Genomic DNA, 18,325 nt, shown 5'->3' on the forward strand with positions numbered 1-18,325 from the left:
CCCCCATCCCCTTCCCCATCCCCATCCCCATCCCCATCCCATCCTTGGTACGAAAAATAGTCGTCTTTTACAAAACAAAAAGCGTCGTTGACGCTGCGTGATTAAAACTCTCTCTGCGTATAGAATAAATACTCTTCCTCTGCTCTCCCTGCTGCTCGTCCCCCGCCCCCGCTCTCAGCAGCCCTGCACTGGGCGCCGTCCTATTAAGGCATGGCTTGTGCAAGGAGCCCCCTTCCCTACACACTCGAGGGAGACCAGGCATCTGGGGCGCGGCAGGAGACAGCTCCCTTAGCAATCCTAGGGCAGGAAAACAGGACCCAGCCCCAGTGGGACTCGGGAGCCCAGAGATCAAACCAACGCGGCCTCAGTGGACATCACAGCCCCTTGCAGCCTCCCGCTGGGATTGTCCATTTCCTTCCTCCGACCCTGGCTGCCCTGGCTCATAGTAGCAGCCGCACTCATTCTCCAGTGCCCGGCAGATCCGGGTTAGAAGCTGGATTCAGGCACTGGTTTCTTCCTGCCCAGGGAGGCCGTGTGGTACTTGACCCTCTGCAAGGTGCCATAGGCCGCCTTCTCCAGCGGCACGCTGTGGCTGTGCTGGTGGCTGCCGCCGCCGTTCTTGTAGAGGGAGGCCGACCTGCGCAGCACCCAGTCGGCCTTGCTGTGGATGCTGGCGGAGCTCTGCGAGCGCTTGATGTCCACCTCGGACCGGCTGATCCTGCCGTTGGCCTGGCCCTCCTTGCCCCGCCGGCCCAGCATGCCGTTGGCCCTGCCCTCGCTGATGACGCTCAGGGTGCCGTTGGAGAGTGATGTCCGGGAGGAGCCCATGGCCAGCTCCGAGGCGTGGGGCGGCTCCGACTCGCCAGGCCGCTTGGGCTCCTTCTTCAGGAAGCCAGCCCTGAAGATGGTGAACTTCCCTTCCGGGTGCCTCTCGGCCTCGGGGTCCCTGTCCCTGCCATGCTCCCCAGCCTTGGCGGGGGTTCTTTGGTCATGGTCCTCATCCCTGCCCAGAGCCCCTCTGGCCCTCAGCGAGCGGTGTGGGTGGGGCAGGGTGCCTGCGCGGGCCGCCCCATTGGAGCTCCCTTTGCTCTTTGGCTCCTCAGCGCTCCGGGGTCCCCCTGAGTTGACGGGAAGTTCTAGCTTCTTGGATGTTCTCTGTGGCTGGCCCGCCTCCTCCTTTGGTTTGCTGCTCCTTTTCAGGGTCCCGGCCATCTCGGTGGCCGGGGGTGCTTTGCCGTGGCTCTCTGCAGCACCCCCCACAGCACCTTGGGAATTCCCACTCGCCCTTCCGGCCCCGCCAGTCCCTTGGTCCTTCCCAGTCGCAGCTGGGTTCAGCAGAGGCCTCGCCGGCACTGGGGTGTTCTCGCCGCCCCCTGTCATGAGGGGGACGATGGACTCGTTGGTGTACCGGGGCCTGCGCCCAGACTCCAGGTACTCCACTAGCTCCCCAGACGCAGCCTGTGGCCTGTCTCTGGCTGCAAAGGACCAGCGGAGGGGCACTGGCTTGGTGGCCCCCAGCTTGGGCTTGGTGGGGGACACTTTCATGCTGACGCTGCGCCCCTGAATGCCGCGCACCAGGGGCCTCGACTCAAAGCCTCCTGCAAGAGAAACACAGGCAGGTCGGTGGGAGTCCCCAAGAGCAGAGCAGAGCCGCGTGCTGCCCCGCAAGGGGCATCCAGGGCCAGCTCGGGCTGGGCGCAGCTCCCACCAGTGCCGCTGGAGTTGCCCAGGAGTGGCCAAGGGCAGGATTTGGCCAGCAGTGTGGGCTAGTAGCTAGGGACTTTGGCCAGTGAATCAGGTGAGCTGGGTTCTAGTCAGAGTTGCAATTTTTTAATCGCACAAAACTAAACACCCCTGTCCCACCCCTTCCCTGAGCCCCTGCCCCTTCTCTGAGGCTCTGCCCCTGCTCGCTTCATCCCCCGCTCCCTCTGTCGCTCTCCTCCACCCCCACTCACTTTCACCAGGCTGGGGCAGACGGTTGGGGTGTGGGACGGGGGGTGTGTGGGCTCCGGCTGGGGGGTGTGGGCTCTGAGGTGGGGCTGTGGATGAAGGCTTGGGGTGCAGGAGGGGGCTCAGAGCGGGGGAAGGGGTTGGGATGTTGCGGGGGGCAGGGTGCGGGCTCCAGGAGGGAGTTTGGATGTGGGACGGGACTCCAGGCTGGGGTAGGGGGTTGGGTGCGGGAGGAGATGCAGGGTCCCGAGGCACTTACTGCTGCTCTCAGGAAGCGGCCGCCAGGTACCTGCAGCCCCTAGGCGCATGGGCGGCCAGGAAGGCTCTGCATGCTGCCCTCCTACCCGCAGGCGCCACCCCTGCAGCCCCCGTTGGTTGTGGTTCCCGGCTAATGGGAGCTGCGGAGCCGGCTTTCAGAGCAGGGGCTGCGCAGGGAGCCTCCCTGGCTGCCCAGGTGCCTAGCGGCCACTGGGTCCTGATGGCTACTTTTGGGAGCCACACGGAGCCAGGGCAGGCAGGGAGCCTGCCTTAGCCCCGGGTCCCAGCTGTGCCACCAACCAGACTTTTAACAGCCAGGTCAGCGGTGCTGACTGGAGCCGCCAGGGTCCCTTTTTGACGGTCAAAAACCAGACACCTGGCAACCCTAGTTCTTCTCCTGGTGTGACCTTGGGTAAGTCACGTCCTGCTTCTCTTTCTCCTCCGGACTTTGTCCGTCTAGTCCCTTCCATTTGGGCGGGGGCCTGTCTCTCACTGAATGTCCAGCACCTAGCGCACTGGGGCCGGGGACATACTAACGATGAGGGCCAGGGCCCAAGAACCAGCTGAATGGCCAATCCCGAATACTGCCTCTGCTGGCCCCATGCGCCACTGAAATCCACCAGCACATTGGGCAGCGTAGGGGACGCGGGCCAGGGCACTTTGGCCAGCTGTAACTGGTGCATTCGACCAGCAGGTGGTGCACCGCAGGGACGTTCAGCTGGATGGACCCGTTCCGCCATGTGGAGGAGCACAGCCCCTAATGGGCAAGGCTAGAGCCCTGGCATCCGCCCGTGGGGCAGGCCGCGGGGGGCTGTTTTCAGCTTGCAGTGGAGCTAGTCCTGCAAGGGGCCGTGTGGGTTGGGTGCGGGACTGCGCGGCAGAAGTTAACCCCGGGTGCGCCAAGAGCGTGCTGGCTCCGAGATTCCTGGCTCACGTTGGTTGCCAAGTGCGGCCAAGCCTCGGGGATGAGGGGAGACTCGTAGCTTCCGGAATTTGGGGGTGGGGGAAGCTAGAAAATGAGGCCCCTCAAGGCTCCTGATCCCCCTCCTCGGGTGAATAAATGGAGCCCGCCAGCTTGGCCTGGGTCCCTACCCCTGCCTTTTAACCCACACTTGGGGTGTTTTGGAGCCTGATCCAGGATTCCTGGGGGCTAGTGGCACTGAAATGCCCAAAGCAGAAAGTTCGCCTGGCCCCCACCCAGCTCCCTGTGAACCTGCTTGTGACCCATCTTGCCACCTGCAGGGTGCTTCCTCTCCCCCACTGCTCTGGCCCATTCCCTTACCCCGCCCCATACAGCCAGCCTTGCTGTCCTGCTGGCCCGCTGCTTCCACGACTGCCCCGTCTTCTGTGCCGCCCCAGTGAATGGGCCGCGCTTCCCCAGCCGCTGGGCTGGGCTCCCCTCCAGGAGACCCTCTCGGGCTGTGAGGCCAAGCCGAGACTAGCTGACCCAGCCAGGCCATGCAGGGGGTTACTGGGGAAAGAGCCTCTGGAGGGAAACAAACTGACCCCAGGGCTCAAAATACCTTGTAGTGTCCAGACATGGCCTGACACCCGCCCGCCCAGCACTCTGCACGGTGCCCCCTTCCCCTCAGGCCCTTCCCCAGTGCCAGCAAGCCGATTGCCCTGGCTCCCGCTGGCATGGCCCAGACTCTGCCCGACTCCCATGCTGCGAAGCCCTCGGGGCTGAATCCTGCTCTGTGACCCGATGGAGCCCTGCGGGAGGGGAGGGGGGCCTCCACTGGCAGGGCAGAGCACTGGCTGCCCCACCCGGGATTCATTGCTCCGGAGTCAGGCACAGTAATACCACAGACCTTTCTCTTGGCTGGTTGCGGTGTCGAGGAAGACGGGCGAGTCGGGGGCCTTCAGGAGGGAGGGGCAGACCGTGGAGCTCCGGGACACCAGGCTCTCCCTCTTGCTGCTCCCGCTGAGCCGCGCAAGCCAGTGATCTGACATAGAGGAGCTGGTGGAGCCTGCAGGGGGAACCCAGACAGCCGCGGGAGCTGTGTTACCAGGGCACAGACCCAATGGGGCACTGGGGGTGGCACCAAAACACGCAAAGCAGCCAGCTCCAGCCCCTGTCCCCCTGCCGTGGCAATGAGCAATCACTGGGATGGAGCTGTCCACAGCTACAGCCTACAGCTCCCCGGGGCCTCCCTGGCTAGTGAACAGCTGCAAGAACTTTCCTCCCTGGTCCCCTCTGGAGGTGCAGAGTGGGCCCTCTCCCCCGCCATGCACCCCTCATGCAGGGATCCCCAGGGAGCCATCTGGCAGGGGAATGATGATGCTGGGGAAGGAGAGATCTGCATGGAGAGGTGCCACCGGACAGGCCCAGGCCACAGGTTAGGTAGCCCGGTGTCAACGTGGCTGTTTAGTTGCATTTTGGAGCAAGTTGCAGTAGAGGGCACACAATAGCCATTGTATAACTGTGCTGGCCCAGCCAGAGTCAGGGGGAGTTGGTCCCATCCCTGCCCCAGAGGCCAGTGGGACCCTGACCAGGGCCTGGGCAGCACGGCCCTGACCCATGCTCCAAGCAGCGAGTCCCACCAGGCTCTTGTGGGCAGCCAGCCTGTCCGCTCCGGCCTCGTTCCTTGGCGCCGGTGGCCATACCCACTTCCGGGAGGCAGGCAGCCAGGAGCTAGCTCTCATCCCAGCCGATGTCTCCAAAATGGGCTGGAGAGTTGGAAGCCCAGCCTGAGGCACGGAGGGCGTCATTTCCCCTGCAGCTCTGAATGAGGCCCATGGAGCTGTGGATTCTCAGTGCCTCGGCGTCTCCTCTCGGGCACCCCAAAACCAAAGCACCTAAGCTCAGTGACTGCTGGTAATAATACATAAAATGGGTATGTGCCATGGGGTGCAGTTACAAGCAGCAGCCACAGGGTGGCAGCACAAATAGGAGAGCGCAATTAACATGCCACAATAGACTAGTAATTGGCAAGGATCCAGAGCAAATACAGCCTCTGTCAAACCACAGCGCACGTCTCTCAGGAGGGGGTGTGTGTGTGTGGGGGGGGGGGTGTGAGAGAGAGAGAGAGAGAAGGTGTGTGTGCTTTATGGTTGTGTGTGTGAGCATGCATGTGCCCATGTCAGTGTGTGTACTCTGCACCTTTGCAGGCCCGGAGGTGGGTGGGGGTGTGATTGTGCTTTGTCACTGTGTGGGGGGGGGTGCGTGGGTGTGATTTTGTGTGTGGGTGCAGATGTGTGCGCACGCGCTTGGTGACTGTGTGTGCAGATGTGTCCACGTGCTTTGTGATTGTGCCAATGTGTGTGCCCTTGTGCTTTGCGATGGAGCGTGGGCGTGCGAAAGAGCCAGAGCATTCAGCGAACCGCCCGGGTGAGTTGTGCTTTCCCTCTCCTGGCTACTCCACACCGGAGCGGCTCAGCAGAATTCAGCTGCCGGCTAAGCGTGTTAAAGCCGGGACGGCGTCACGGTGCCGGCCCCGCGGAGCCCAGCGGGGACGGGCCCCAGGGACCCCTCTGACGGGGCAGTCTATGGATGAGACTCAGCACCGTACTTGTCCCAGACACCTAGGCCGAATGCGGGGGGTGGGTTGGCCTGCTGGTGCCATGGCTGTGATTTCCGCACACCCCGCCCCGCCCCGCCCCTGGGGACGTCTACACGGAGCAGGAGGGTTTGATGCCACAGCCACACCAGCTTTCACCTCGCTGACACGGGTGACGACGGCAGGGCACCCCATGGCCAGCGGTTCGTGACCAGCGGGCACGGTCCAGAGTCTCCGCCGCTCTTGTTACCTGTGCTGGCTCGAGGAAAGCCATCGCAGACGGCTCCCCGCGCACAGTCGCCCCCGGCCGGCAGGGCAGACACCCTTCCCGGGGGCGGATGGGCTAGCGACGAGCCAGGCTCTGCCCCCCCAGCACTCGCACCGAAGCGGCCCCTGGAACAACTCTGCTGAGGACGTTCCTCCCAGGGAGCCGGGGCGCCTGCCCTAACCCAGGGGTCTGTCTTTTGCCTGGAGCCGGCCCTGAGTGGCTCTGGGAGCCCACAAGCCAGGCCTGGGTTCCCCCTCAGCAGCACTTCCCTGTGGATGAGCGAGGAAGGCAGGGGCGCAGGCCCACCTTTCATGGAGTTGCTGGCCGACCAGCTGGGGATGACGTTCATTCGCTGGTAGAAGAGGATGTAGGCGCCCCGGGTGCTGACCTCGTCCTCCAGGACCGGCTCCACGGTGCTGTCGTCGTAGCTGTACCAGCGGCCGTCCAGGGCGTTCCTGCAGTAGGCTGGGGCAGAGAGCACAGCTGTGCTGAGGAAGGGAGCCCATGAACCCCACGAGGGGCGGAGATGGGGCCCCGGGGGCGCCGGGCTTGGGGTTCAGTCCAGCCCCGCCGGGGTGGAATCCCATCAGCCTGCATCACCAGCGGGGCCCGTCTGGCTGGAGTCTGCCCACCTGCCCGGCCCGGGGACTGAAACCACAGCGAGAGGCAGGCAGGCAGGCAGGCAGAAGGCAATTCGCCAGCGAGGGCTGGGCCAGCCCAGCTGCTCCAAGGCCCTCCACAGGCAGTGTCGCCCCAGAAGTTCAATCACTGCAGCCAGTCTGGACTTCCAGTGTCCTTCCCCAGCTCAAACCACGTGCCTCCAGCTGCACAGCGCCCCCTAGCACCAGACGGTGGCATTGGTTAGTTCCGACTCGGGGTTAGTACCAACTCACCCGTGTGGTGTCCGTCCCGCACGACGCCCTGGTGCACTCACCCATATAGTCCCTGCCCTGCACGGCGCCCTGGTGCACTCACCCATATAGTCCCTGCCCTGCACAGCGCCCTGGTGCACTCACCCGTGTGGTGTCCGTCCCGCACGACGCCCTGGTGCACTCACCCATATAGTCCCTGCCCTGCACGGTGCCCTGGTGCACTCACCCGTGTAGTGCCCGCCCTGCACGATGCCCTGGTGCACTCACCCATATAGTCCCTGCCCTGCACAGCGCCCTGGTGCACTCACCCGTGTGGTGTCCGTCCCGCACGACGCCCTGGTGCACTCACCGGTGTAGTGCCCGCCCTGCACGGTGCCCTGGTGCACTCACCGGTGTAGAGCCCGCCCTGCACGGTGCCCTGGTGCACTCACCGGCGACGTGCCCGCCCTGCACGGTGCCCTGGTGCACTCACCGGCGACGTGCCCGCCCTGCACGGTGCCCTGGTGCACTCACCGGCGACGTGCCCGCCCTGCACGGTGCCCTGGTGCACTCACCGGCGACGTGCCCGCCCTGCACGGTGCCCTGGTGCACTCACCGGTGTAGTGCCCGCCCTGCACGGTGCCCTGGTGCACTCACCGGCGACGTGCCCGCCCCGCACGGTGCCCTGGTGCACTCACCGGCGACGTGCCCGCCCCGCACGGTGCCCTGGTGCACTCACCGGTGTAGTGCCCGCCCTGCATGCTGCCGTGGTGGTTGCAGACGGCGTACAGGTCATAGAGGGAGTCGAGCTGGGAGCTCTCGTGGAGGTGTGGCAGCTGCTTCCATGTTGCCCACGGGCCCAGAGCCTGCGTCCCGGCCTGGCTCCTCTTGGCCACGTGGGGGGCCATGTTGAGGCCACGGAGGGGGAAGCGGACGAGGGTGGAGAGCTTGGTCCGGCGCTCGCCCACCTGGCGGAACCTCTTCAGGTGGATGATGAGGATGTCGGGCAGCGTCCACAGGCTCAGCTTCACCATGCCCTGCTGCAGAACCTGGCAGTGGGGGCACCTCCAGGCGTCATCGGGGGCCAGCTGGGGACACAAGACACCATGCCCCAGGCAAGGCTAGGGTTAGTGTGGCCCCAGCAACTGGCCTGGCCATGCCCCTGTGCCCAGGGGGAGGACACTGGGCACCTGGTGCGGCTGCGCCATCCCTCCAGCAGGATTTGTCCAGTGATCTGGGCAGGGGGGAAGCACAGTCCCCAGTGCCTGCCTGCCCTGGCTTGGGCTCAGAGAGGAAAGCTGGGGTTCCCCTCGCAGGGCGTCGGGCTCTCCCTTCCCTTTGTTCCTGTTCTCCTGTCAGCCCCAGCTGGGCAGCTGGACGCCTGCCATGTGGGTTCTGCCTGTCTGTCACTCCCCCCCTCCCCCTGGCCCCTTGGCTTGGCCCCCTGGAGTCAGGGCGAGCTAGGAGCCAGGCGTGGGGCCAAAGCACCGAGGCAGGGCTGGGCAGGTCAGGGCTAAAGCCAATCAATGGGCCCCATGTGCCACGCACTGAGAACATCCAGGGCGGTGCCCTGGGGTACTCTGCTGTCAGCCCAGCACCCGTCCCTACCCCGCCAGCTCCATTGCCCCAGATGTCCCAGCACAAAGGCCCAGGGTACAGGACCAGACCCTGCCCCCCATGGCATGTACCTGCTCCTCCTTGGTGTAGAGCTGGAAGCACTCATCCAGGGTGCAGCTGTGCTGCTGCTGATGGGCCTGCTGCTGCAGCCGGACGCTCTCGGTGTCCTGCACCACCTCCTCCTGGATGCTGCCAAACAGGCTGCAAAGGCAGGAGAGGAGGTTGGAGAGAGGCAGTACTCACATGATGGCATCTGGGCAGTACCATCCATGGGCAGGGTCTCCAATCACCTTGACTCAGCATGACAGCAGACAGCAACTGTCCTGCTCTTTCCCAAGCCAGCCTGTGGTATTTGCCTCCCTATCCTGAGGCAGTGAGTTCCACAGGTTGAGTTATAGTAAGATCCATTCTAAGTGACCAGTTAAGGGATTGGCATGTTGGTTGTCTGACAGAGGTGGGCTTCTAGTAAAGGCAAAGCAGTTCTCTCCCTAGTGGCCAATGCTGTCCAGTATCGGGGCTTGAAGTCAGGCACCCAGGCCAAGATATTCACAAGTGCCAGTGATTTGTGGGCCCCAACCTGAGATGCCTTAAAGGGGCCGGATTATCAGCTACTACCTAGATGCCACCCTGAAACTCAGCCCCCTTTGAGGGGTCTCACGTTGGGCCCCCCAAAATCACTCCCCGTGCTTGAAAACCTTGGCTCCAACTCTGTATTTCGGCACCTAACCAAGTGGCTGGATCATCACACATGCTGAGCACCAGCAACCCCACTGGTGTCACGGGCGCTGTTGGGCACTCAGCCGTCTATCAGGATGAAGTGCCATCCCAGTTCCTAGAGCCAGCTATTCCACGCTCTTCAGTGCAAATCCAGCATTGCTCCATTGAAGGTGCTCTGCTGTTGTTAAACGCAGAGTGCATGGACCCTCACTGTCCTGTGCAAACCACTCTCCGCTAACCCTGCTATCTGATGGGGGAGACACAGGCAAGTGATTCTTAGCAGGCCAGATCCTGATGTCCTCACTCGGGGAGAATTCCCAGCAGGATGATGGGGACAGTCCCACTCAGACTTTACTCTTTCCTTCCGTGGGGGGTATTCTAAGGCCGTCAAGGCTTGGACCATTAATGAATAAGACACCAAAGAGCCCAATGAGTTGGTTCTGATTCTATTGGGTGAAATACAGAGACCAGGTCCTCGGCCTGAGGCCACCAGGTGGCTACGGGCCAAACATTGATGAGAAACGTAAGGGGAACCTAGAGGTTTTCTTCCAGCTGTGTTGACCCTGAGTCTCTGACCCCAGCCCGCGGCACCGAGACAGACACGCTGCCTCTGGGTCCCAGGCTGTGCCCCGGCTACTCTCCGCGGCCCTGAGGACTCACCGTTCTTTGGTGTTCGGGTCCCACTCCACCACCAGCTTCACATGGTGGGGGCCGCCCGGGCCGCCGAACTGCAGCGCTCTGCCGGGACAAGGCCAGGGGTTAGCGGGAGGGGCCATGCCCCGGGGCACAGTACAGGTCGCAGCTGCCAGCCCATGCCCAAAGAGAAGCCTGAGGGTTGCCGTATTGACCCTGCTAGTAAGGGTTGATCCTTCACGAGAGAGCAGAGACTTCCCAGAGCCCCTTGGGTGCCGGAGGGCAAGACCGGGCACCACCCCTCACCCACCATCTTCCCCACGCTGGTGGGGCATGAGGCAGGAAAGCGGCCCAGGCCGGCAGGCCTCAGGCAGCTACAGGTGCTGTCTGGCAGCAGGTTCTCTGTTCCTCCCCCAGGCCGTGCAGCCATCATGTGAGAACCTGCAGGCAGCTCCGTAGGGCACGGAGCAGGGCACAGAGCCGCCCTTCCCTTCCCAGTCAGCCCCCTTGCCCTGACCAGCGCCATGGCTTGTTAGCAGCAACCTGTGACTTCCCCGAAGTCCCATCCCCACCTAGGGTTGCCAACTTTCTAGTCACACAAAACCGAAGAGCCGAGCCCAGCCTGCTCCCAAGCCCCCGTCTCCGCTCACTACATTCCCCCTCCCTCAGTGGCTCACTCTCCCCCACCGTCACTCACTTTCTGTGGGCTGGGGCAGGGGGTTGGGCTGCAGGAGGGGGAGGGGGGGAGGGCTCTGGTTGGGGATGCGGGCTCTGGGGTGGGGCTGGGGATGAGGGGTTTGGGGTGCAGGAGGGGGCTCCAGGCTGGGGAGGTGAGGCTGAGGGATTCGTAGTGCAGAAGGGGGCTGTGGGTTGAGGCAGGGGGTTGGACTGCAGAAGGGGGTGAGGGCTCTCGGCTGGGGCTGAGGATGAGGGGTTCAGGGTATGGGAGGGAGTTCTGGGCTGGTGCAGGGGGTTGGGGTTCGGGGGGGGTGTGGGCTCTGGGCTGGGGCCAGGGATGAGGGGTTTGGGGTGCAGGCGGGGGCTCTGGGTTAGGAGGGGTCAGGGCTGGGGCTGGGCTCGAGCTCCTGGTTAGCGGCAGAGCGGGGCTAAGGCAGGCTGCCTCCCTGTCCTGGCACTGCGCTGCACGTGCACCAGAAGCAGCCAGCAGGTCTGGGCCCTAGACAGGGGGGCCAGAAGGCTCCACCCGCCGCTCTCGCCCACAAGCACCGCCCCCCCATCTCCCATTGGCCGGGAACTGACCAATGGGAGTGCAGAGATGGTGCTCGGGGTGGGGGCAGCGTGCAGAGCCCCGTGCCCAACCCCGCCTAGGAGCCGGACCTGCTGGTGCGCAATGCGGTGCCAGGACAGTTAGGGACTAGCCTGCCTTAGCACCACTGACTAGACTTCTAACGGCCCAGTCGGCGGTGCTGACCTGAGCCGCCAGGGTCCCTTTTCGACCAGGTGTTCCAGTCGAAAACCAGACACCTGGTCACCCTCTCCCCACCCCATAGCAGACTGGAGACTGCCGCAGCAAAGGGACTCCGCACACCGCCAACCGCCCAGACATCTGCTCTGCTGGCACCATCTCTGGGAAGCTGAGGGGCGGGTTCCCAGCCATAGACGCCAGGCCCCCAGCCTGCTCGGAGACAGATGATCATCTCCAAGGTGCTGCCTCTTTAAGGAGCTGTCCCAGCAACACCCTGACCTCGGGGGTCAGTACAAACCCCTTGGCACTTTGCACATCACCTGTCAAGGTATACAAAGGAAACTCCCTAGATCGAACGTGAATACATTCTCCAGTAGTGTTTTCTTTCTCTGCCCATCTGTACAATTCAATCCTTTATTTGTCAATTTGTGTGTGTCCAGCGAACGCAACTGTTACCAACATTTACTGATAACAATCTAATCTTTCCAAGCTTATGGCTAGGGTCACCCAACAGATCAGAGCTGGGACTCGAACCCAGGTCTCCTGAGTCCCCCTCTCACTGGCCCCCACCCCACATCGCTTCAGACAGCTCTGTCACACCCAGTATAGCACTGCGGGACCACCACGGTGCTGCACGGGAACTGCATGCTGGGTATCGCCTAGCCCGACGTCACCACTTGCATGGCCCCTGGGCTCCTCCCACTCCCTACGCCTTGCCTGTGGTCTTCCAGCATGCACAGAGATGTTAGATAAAACCCCCAAATGCCCCTGCTGGAAGGTTGCCCTGTAAAGCGACTGTATTTCTTAGAATCCAGACCAATAATACCCAGTGACCAGAACCAGAGAGAGACAAAGCAGGCTGCTCCCGAAGGCAGTGAGGCTCCATTCACCCACCTTGTTCTAGGCTGGCTCTTCCCAGACTGACTTGGATGGCTGATTTCCCTGCAGAGCCCCCTAGCCTGCAAGCAGGATCAGGAACTTCCTCTCCACCCAGCTCTTAAAGTGATAGCATGCAATTCCAACAGAGTCCTCAACACACCACGGGGCCCTGTCCTCTCCCCTCACTTTGTGTGTTGGCTTGGCTTTGTGCCTGCTCTCACACTGCTCTCCTTGCCTGCAGTGCTGCCCCCAGCTCCTGCCTGAATCAAACCCTCCTCCCTTCTGCCTATATCCATCTATCCATCCCCACACCCATCCTGCGTTGGCCACCAGGGCAGCCGATGCCCAAACCCTCTCTCCCCATGGATTGCTGCCAGACTGCCAGGGCTTGGAGGCAGGGACCATGTTTGTAAGTTACTGGCACTGCTTCAGTGTATATTAATGTGAAGAAGAGTCACGGAAGATGGATGCGTTCAGACGAAGTGCCAGGGAAAGACACATGAAGAGGGAGAAGAGACGGGCTCTCGGGAGAGATCCACAGAGCTGTCGGGCAGCGAGAGGCACAGCTTCCTTGCACTGTCAGCTCTCTGGGGTGGGGACAGGCTTTTTGTGGTGCCTTTGTGGAGCACCTGGCGCGACAGAGTCCTGATCCGGGACGGGGGCTCCTAGGCACACCCATGGTACCAATAATAATGAATAATTATTATTATCCCTCTGGCTCAGATGGGACGAATCAGCAAGGGGGGTAGTTTATAAATATGCAGCCGGATCCCTTCTACTGGGAGAAGCCGGGGGGGGGTCTCCACGAAGGCCAGGCAGGCAGTGATGCACTGGGGAGACGACTTCCGCAGGGCACGGGAGCCGGGGTCAGCAGGCGGCCATCCTGTCTTCTCCGCTGGGCCCCGGTCCGGCACGGCTGTGTGACCTGCTGCTGCGGCTGAGCAGATGAGAATGCCCAGAGCAAACGGGGTGCGGGGGCCTGCGTGGGAGCCCTGGTCCGTGCCTATGTCAGTGCTCAGCGAGCTAAAGGACTGTGCCCCATCCTCAGGACAGGCTCCCAGCTGCTGTACGGGGCAGAGAGGAGGCAGGGAGCAGAGCTGTGGAGCCATCCCACTTACGGCCCCCGAATCACAGTGCAGCCCTGGCAGGGAATTAGAGGCTGCAGTGTAATCCCCAGAAAGGTCAGCAGGTGGCAGACTCCTCCCAAACAAGCGGCTTGCTCCATCATCCAAGTGGGAGCCGGCGGGGCGAGCGGGTCCTCTGGGGGCGACGGAGGTTTGCTCCCACATCCTGTCGTCAGGAGCAGACTGAGCAGGTGCCCGAGCACTAGCCCCATGCAGCCGGGCTGGTCCCCTGCGTGCCCTGTGGCCGCACCTGGAGGAGACCGATGGAGTTTGCACGCAGGGTGTTCAACACGGAAAAGGGGAGCGGAGCCTCTGAAATCCACTCCCCTCAGCTCGCCCAGCCCTCGCAAGCAACAGTGACACCCCTCACCTGCCAGCCGCTCCAGCGGTCCTGAGCCAGTGGCAGGGCCAGGAGGGGGCAGGGCCCCCGGTGCTGTTAGTCCGCGCTTGGCACCTTACTGAGCATAATACGCAGCTGACAACAAGAGGCACATGACGTGAATGTTCACCCGGGGCCAGAGAGCGAGGCTGCCAGGGGTGGCTCCCGTCCCACGGGGCTGGGCCTGGCTCCCTGCTCCGGGAGTTGGGATACGGCATGTGGGGTGCGTGGTGCTGGGACCCTGTGCTCTAGGTCAGAACAACTCTCACTCAAATGTGGCCCGTCCGCCCTCTGTCATGATGGCGGGAGCCAGGCCAAACCTGAGCGGTGCCATGATCCCATGAGCAGTGTCATACTGCCCAGAGCAGGCCCCAGCCCCACGGGACAGGAGCTGCTGCTGCTGGGTGATCTCTAGTCCACCACCCATCAGCCCCGGCCTGCACACCCTGGCTCTGCCACTGAGCATGACACAGGGCGTGGGTGGGCTGATCTCTGAAATCCCTTAGGAACAGCTACCCTGACCCGAGCACCCCCAAGACAGGGCCCTGCTGCATGAGTCCCCTGCTCCCCACATCCCGGAGCGCGCATGCCTCTCCCTAGCACACATGAGTCCTGCCTGTTCTCAGCCTGGTTCCACCATGGGGACAAGGCTGCACAATGCCCGTCTCCTTGGGTGGGGCCACTGAGGCACAGCACGCAGAGGGAAGCCTGGCCTGACACTGACGAGGCACAGATGCCATGGCGATGGGCACATTAGACATGGAGAGCTAGACAGGGCTGCCAGACAAGGAAGCATGGCTCGTCCCAAGTGCAAAATAGCCGCTTGCCTCAGTGTCCCGGCAGTGCCTAGGGTGGATAGCTGCTGCATGCAGCCCTGCAAGGCAAGAGCAGCCATGGGTTGGATGGCTGTAACTGGCCGCAGGGAGCCAAGGAGGAAACCACCTGAGTAGTGGGGGCAAGCAGGCAACTTGTCCAGAGGGGAAGGCAGGTCTCGTGGCTGAGGCTCTGGGCTGGGCCTCAGGAGAACAGGATCCAATTCCTGCCTCTGTCTCAACTGGGGCAAGTCATGTCAGCTCTCTGGAGCCCCTTTCTGCAGCCATACTATGGGGATAATGGTCCTTCCCGGGTCTACCCTGCTGGTTTAGACTGTGGGGCAGGGACCATCTCTCTGTAGGTTTCGTGTGCAGCTCCTAGCACATGGGGCCTGATCTCCATTGATATACACATCCCTGCCTGCTTGTCCTGCTGCTGGAGGCCAGTGTGCATTGCCAGACCCAGCTCGGGTGCACTGGGCACTTGGCAAGGTCAGGAGGGGCCCTTGGCGCCTCACTACACTGCTGCACTGCACTCCCTGGGGCTTAGCCAGAGAACTGAGATTTGCCTCGTTTGGATTTCCCACCGAAAGACTCGTCTGCCACGCCCCCCTCTGATCCCTTCTCCCGTTCGGCTGGAGTGCGGCTCCACCACCCCTGCAGCCAGACAGCAACCCCCTGCTAGCGACTGTGATTACAATCCCCAAGCCAGCTTGCACGCGACCAGCACATGCTGCCAGCATCAAACCTGCACCCCTCTTCCGAAGAGACTCCAGCTGAACTGTATCGGGGACAGAACCTGAGTCAGGAGGAGGGAGGCATTCATAATCCATGGGCCCATTTCCAAACGTTCTGTGGGCTGCAGGGGGAGGTGCTAGAGGAGCTCCAAACACCCTGCATGAGGGCACTGGTGAGAGAGAACTAGTGCGACAGGATCACTCAAGATACAATGGTGCAAAGGCACTAGTGTGACAGGATCACTCAAGAATGCAGCAGTGCAAAGGCACTAGTGTGACAGGATCACTCGAGAATACAGCAGTACAAAGGCACTAGTGCGACAGGATTACTCCTGAATACAGTGGTGCAAAGGCACTAGTGTGACAAGGTCCACTGAGAATGCAGCAGTGCAAAGGCACTAGTGTGACAGGATCACTCGAGAATACAGCAGTGCAATGGCACTAGTGTGACAGGATTACTCGAGAATACAGCAGTGCAAAGGCACTAGTATGACAGGATCACTAGAGAATACAGCAGTGCAAAGGCACTAGTGTGACAAGGTCCACTGAGAATGCAGCAGTGCAAAGGCACTAGTGTGACAGGATTACTCCTGAATACAGTGGTGCAAAGGCACTAGTGTGACAGGAACATTCCTGAATACAGTGGTGCACATACACTAGTGCAACAGGATCCCTTGAGAATGCAGTGGTGCAAAGGCACGAGTGCGACAGAATCATTGTACACTGCCCAATGACACCAAGTGACCCAGTGGCAGCATTAATTCCTGTGCCCCAGTGGATCATAGTTGCCACCCTCCCTACGCTAGCCAGCGCAGAGCTTGTCTGTCAGTGCCGGTGCCGTGTTGTGTGTGCTGCAGTAGCTGCAGAGGGTTCCCCACTGGGACCACAAATCCTGGCTGGCCATCCCAGCTGCCAAGCCAAGTATAAAAGTTCACCTGGAACAAGCAAGTCATAGAAGAAATAAAGAGCTGTGCTGGAGTGGAGGAATGGTGCTGAAACTCGGGGCAGCATCGCTTCAGCCGTCTGCCTGACCTCTCCTCCCCAGGATGCTGATGCCCGTCACAGTATATTTATAGGCAGAGTGAGGCAGGTACGGGACACAGCAGCAATTTCTCCCTGCTTAATTCGTGCCTGCAGAGAGGACAAGAACCCACTGCAGTTTAGCAGGGACCATCAATAACAGCCAGCCAGCTGATTCAGTGCCTGCTTCAGGCAGCAACCTTATGCAGGCACTTCCCAGTGGGCGCTGATTTCAGGATGAGGAGCTGAGGCCAGTTACCTCCATCCCCACATTTTGTGCAGAGCTAAGCAGATAGGAGAAACCAGCTCCCAAAATGTCCTGGGGGCAATGGGGGAGCTGCCCAGTGCTGGGTGCTAGGGCTCCCTGCTGTCACAGAATTCACGCTGCCTTTTCCCCGCCTGCTAAAGGGACACTGCCAACCACTAGCGACCTAAAGGGGACAGGGGAAGCAACCGGCCAGGTTTCCAGGCATGTTCAGCACCCAGCAGCTCTGCTGGTGACACTTATGGCCACGTCCTCAAAAGAGCTCAACGTGCAGAGTGCTCCCAAACCCTGGCCACTTATTTAGGTGCCTACGTGGGAACTGAGCTCCACTGGCCATCCAAGCCCAGGGGTGGGTGCCGAGCACCGGGGAACCAGGCTGGATATGAGCAGGGAGGGGGCCGTGATGTTATTGTTAAAACAACGTTCCAAGGAGCAGAGTTTGGAGCCTGGCCCGGCCGCACCAGGGATCCAGACCCAGCAGCCCCAGGAGGCTAGGGCATGGAAACTGACTAGAAACAGCATGAAACTGACCAGTGCCCTACCTGAGCACAGAATGGGAACAGCTTACAAGTGATAGTGCTGATCACTTACATGGCGTTTTTTGCCTGTAGATCTAAAAGTGCTTTACAAATATGAGCAGCATTATTAACCCCCATCCGGAATGGGAAACTGTGGCAGCAAGCTGAAGTAACTAGTTCACAGTCACATGGGGAGACAGTGGCCGACCCAGGGAAAGGCCACAACTCTCCCGACCCCTGCTCGGGTGTGTAACCCCTAATGTGCACTGCCACGCTGCTACATCAGCCTTTAGACCCCAGTTTGCTTCCACAGCTCCCCATGACACCACTCTCCCGTCAGACGGCAACTGCTGACCCCCACGGGGGGTCATCACAGACAGGCAGCACGGTGATGGGGCTGGCTCTCCCAAGCAGCGAGCGCAGGCAAGGGCCTGACGGGAGCAGGCTGGTGCCGCCACAATGAATCTCCTCAGACACATGGGGCAAGTGTCCCAGCAAAGGGGCCCTGTTGCTGGAGGGGCTGACAGTGGGTCTCCCAGGCCGGCTGCTGCTCCCATCAGGTGGGGCCAGCAAGGAGCAGGACTGGGGTTTCCACTGAGGACAATCCCTAGCCACGGTGAGGGACTTAAGTCCTGAGCCCAGACTGAGAGCGCCAGCAGCCTCCAGGGCGTCAGACTGTAAAATACAGTGGAGCACTGACTGCAGAAGGAGCCAAAGGCAGTATTTGCTTTGCCACAAAGCAAAGACAGCAAGAAATGCTTCCAGATGAATACCATAACAAATCCACGCCCAAAGGGGCCTTCAGGGGCCTCACCATGCTGCACGCCATGGCCACTCACAGCTTTACAGGGGCAGCAGGAATGGAAACTGGATCCTGCTGCTTCCCGCAGCACAGACCCTGCAGTCCAGCTACAGGAGAATCTTTATGAACACCTAGCAGTCCGGGGCCTATGACACACAGCTGAGCAGTTCTGATTGCATCCAGAGGAGGGCAGTGCTCTCACCTATGCCCTGGCCAGCTGGTGACATTACGTGGTGGGAAATGAAACATCTCTCAGAAAGAAGAAACCGCAGCTGTTAAATAAATGTCATCCACCCGACGGAGTGGCTGTTAGTGACACTTCCACAGTGCTCATCGGATGCCTGCTAGGAGCTCGGCACAGGCCTCAGGTGAGGAGGCACGTGGTAGCAGGTGCCTGCTGGAGGGGAAAGCCCAGCACTGGTTGGGGAGCAGCAAAGGGTATTCTGCATGTATCACTTTCTGTGAAACCTAGGCCTAGCCAAGGCCAGTGTTCCTCAGCCCCCTAGGCCTGGCCCTGGTTATGATCCCTCGGCTCCCTAGGCCTGGCCCTGGCTACTCCCTCTTTGGCC

At 61.5% G+C, this 18,325-nt stretch overlaps 1 protein-coding gene across 1 annotated transcript in view; it reads right to left on the minus strand.

Annotated features, from left to right (window-relative positions):
- Positions 1-486: 486 nt before the first annotated feature.
- USP43 (ubiquitin specific peptidase 43) overlaps positions 487-18,325 on the minus strand; it is a 188,780-nt gene continuing 170,941 nt past the window's right edge. Inside the window, exons 10-15 of the mRNA XM_077833850.1 lie at positions 9,822-9,899; positions 8,516-8,645; positions 7,567-7,915; positions 6,283-6,441; positions 4,020-4,178; positions 487-1,598 (exon numbers count right to left, since the gene is read on the minus strand). Coding sequence (XP_077689976.1) covers positions 487-1,598; positions 4,020-4,178; positions 6,283-6,441; positions 7,567-7,915; positions 8,516-8,645; positions 9,822-9,899 — 1,987 coding nt within the window. The remainder of the gene's footprint in view (positions 1,599-4,019; positions 4,179-6,282; positions 6,442-7,566; positions 7,916-8,515; positions 8,646-9,821; positions 9,900-18,325) is intronic.

This window comes from Eretmochelys imbricata, chromosome 14, assembly GCF_965152235.1.
Source record: "Eretmochelys imbricata isolate rEreImb1 chromosome 14, rEreImb1.hap1, whole genome shotgun sequence".
NCBI lineage: Eukaryota > Metazoa > Chordata > Testudines > Cheloniidae > Eretmochelys > Eretmochelys imbricata.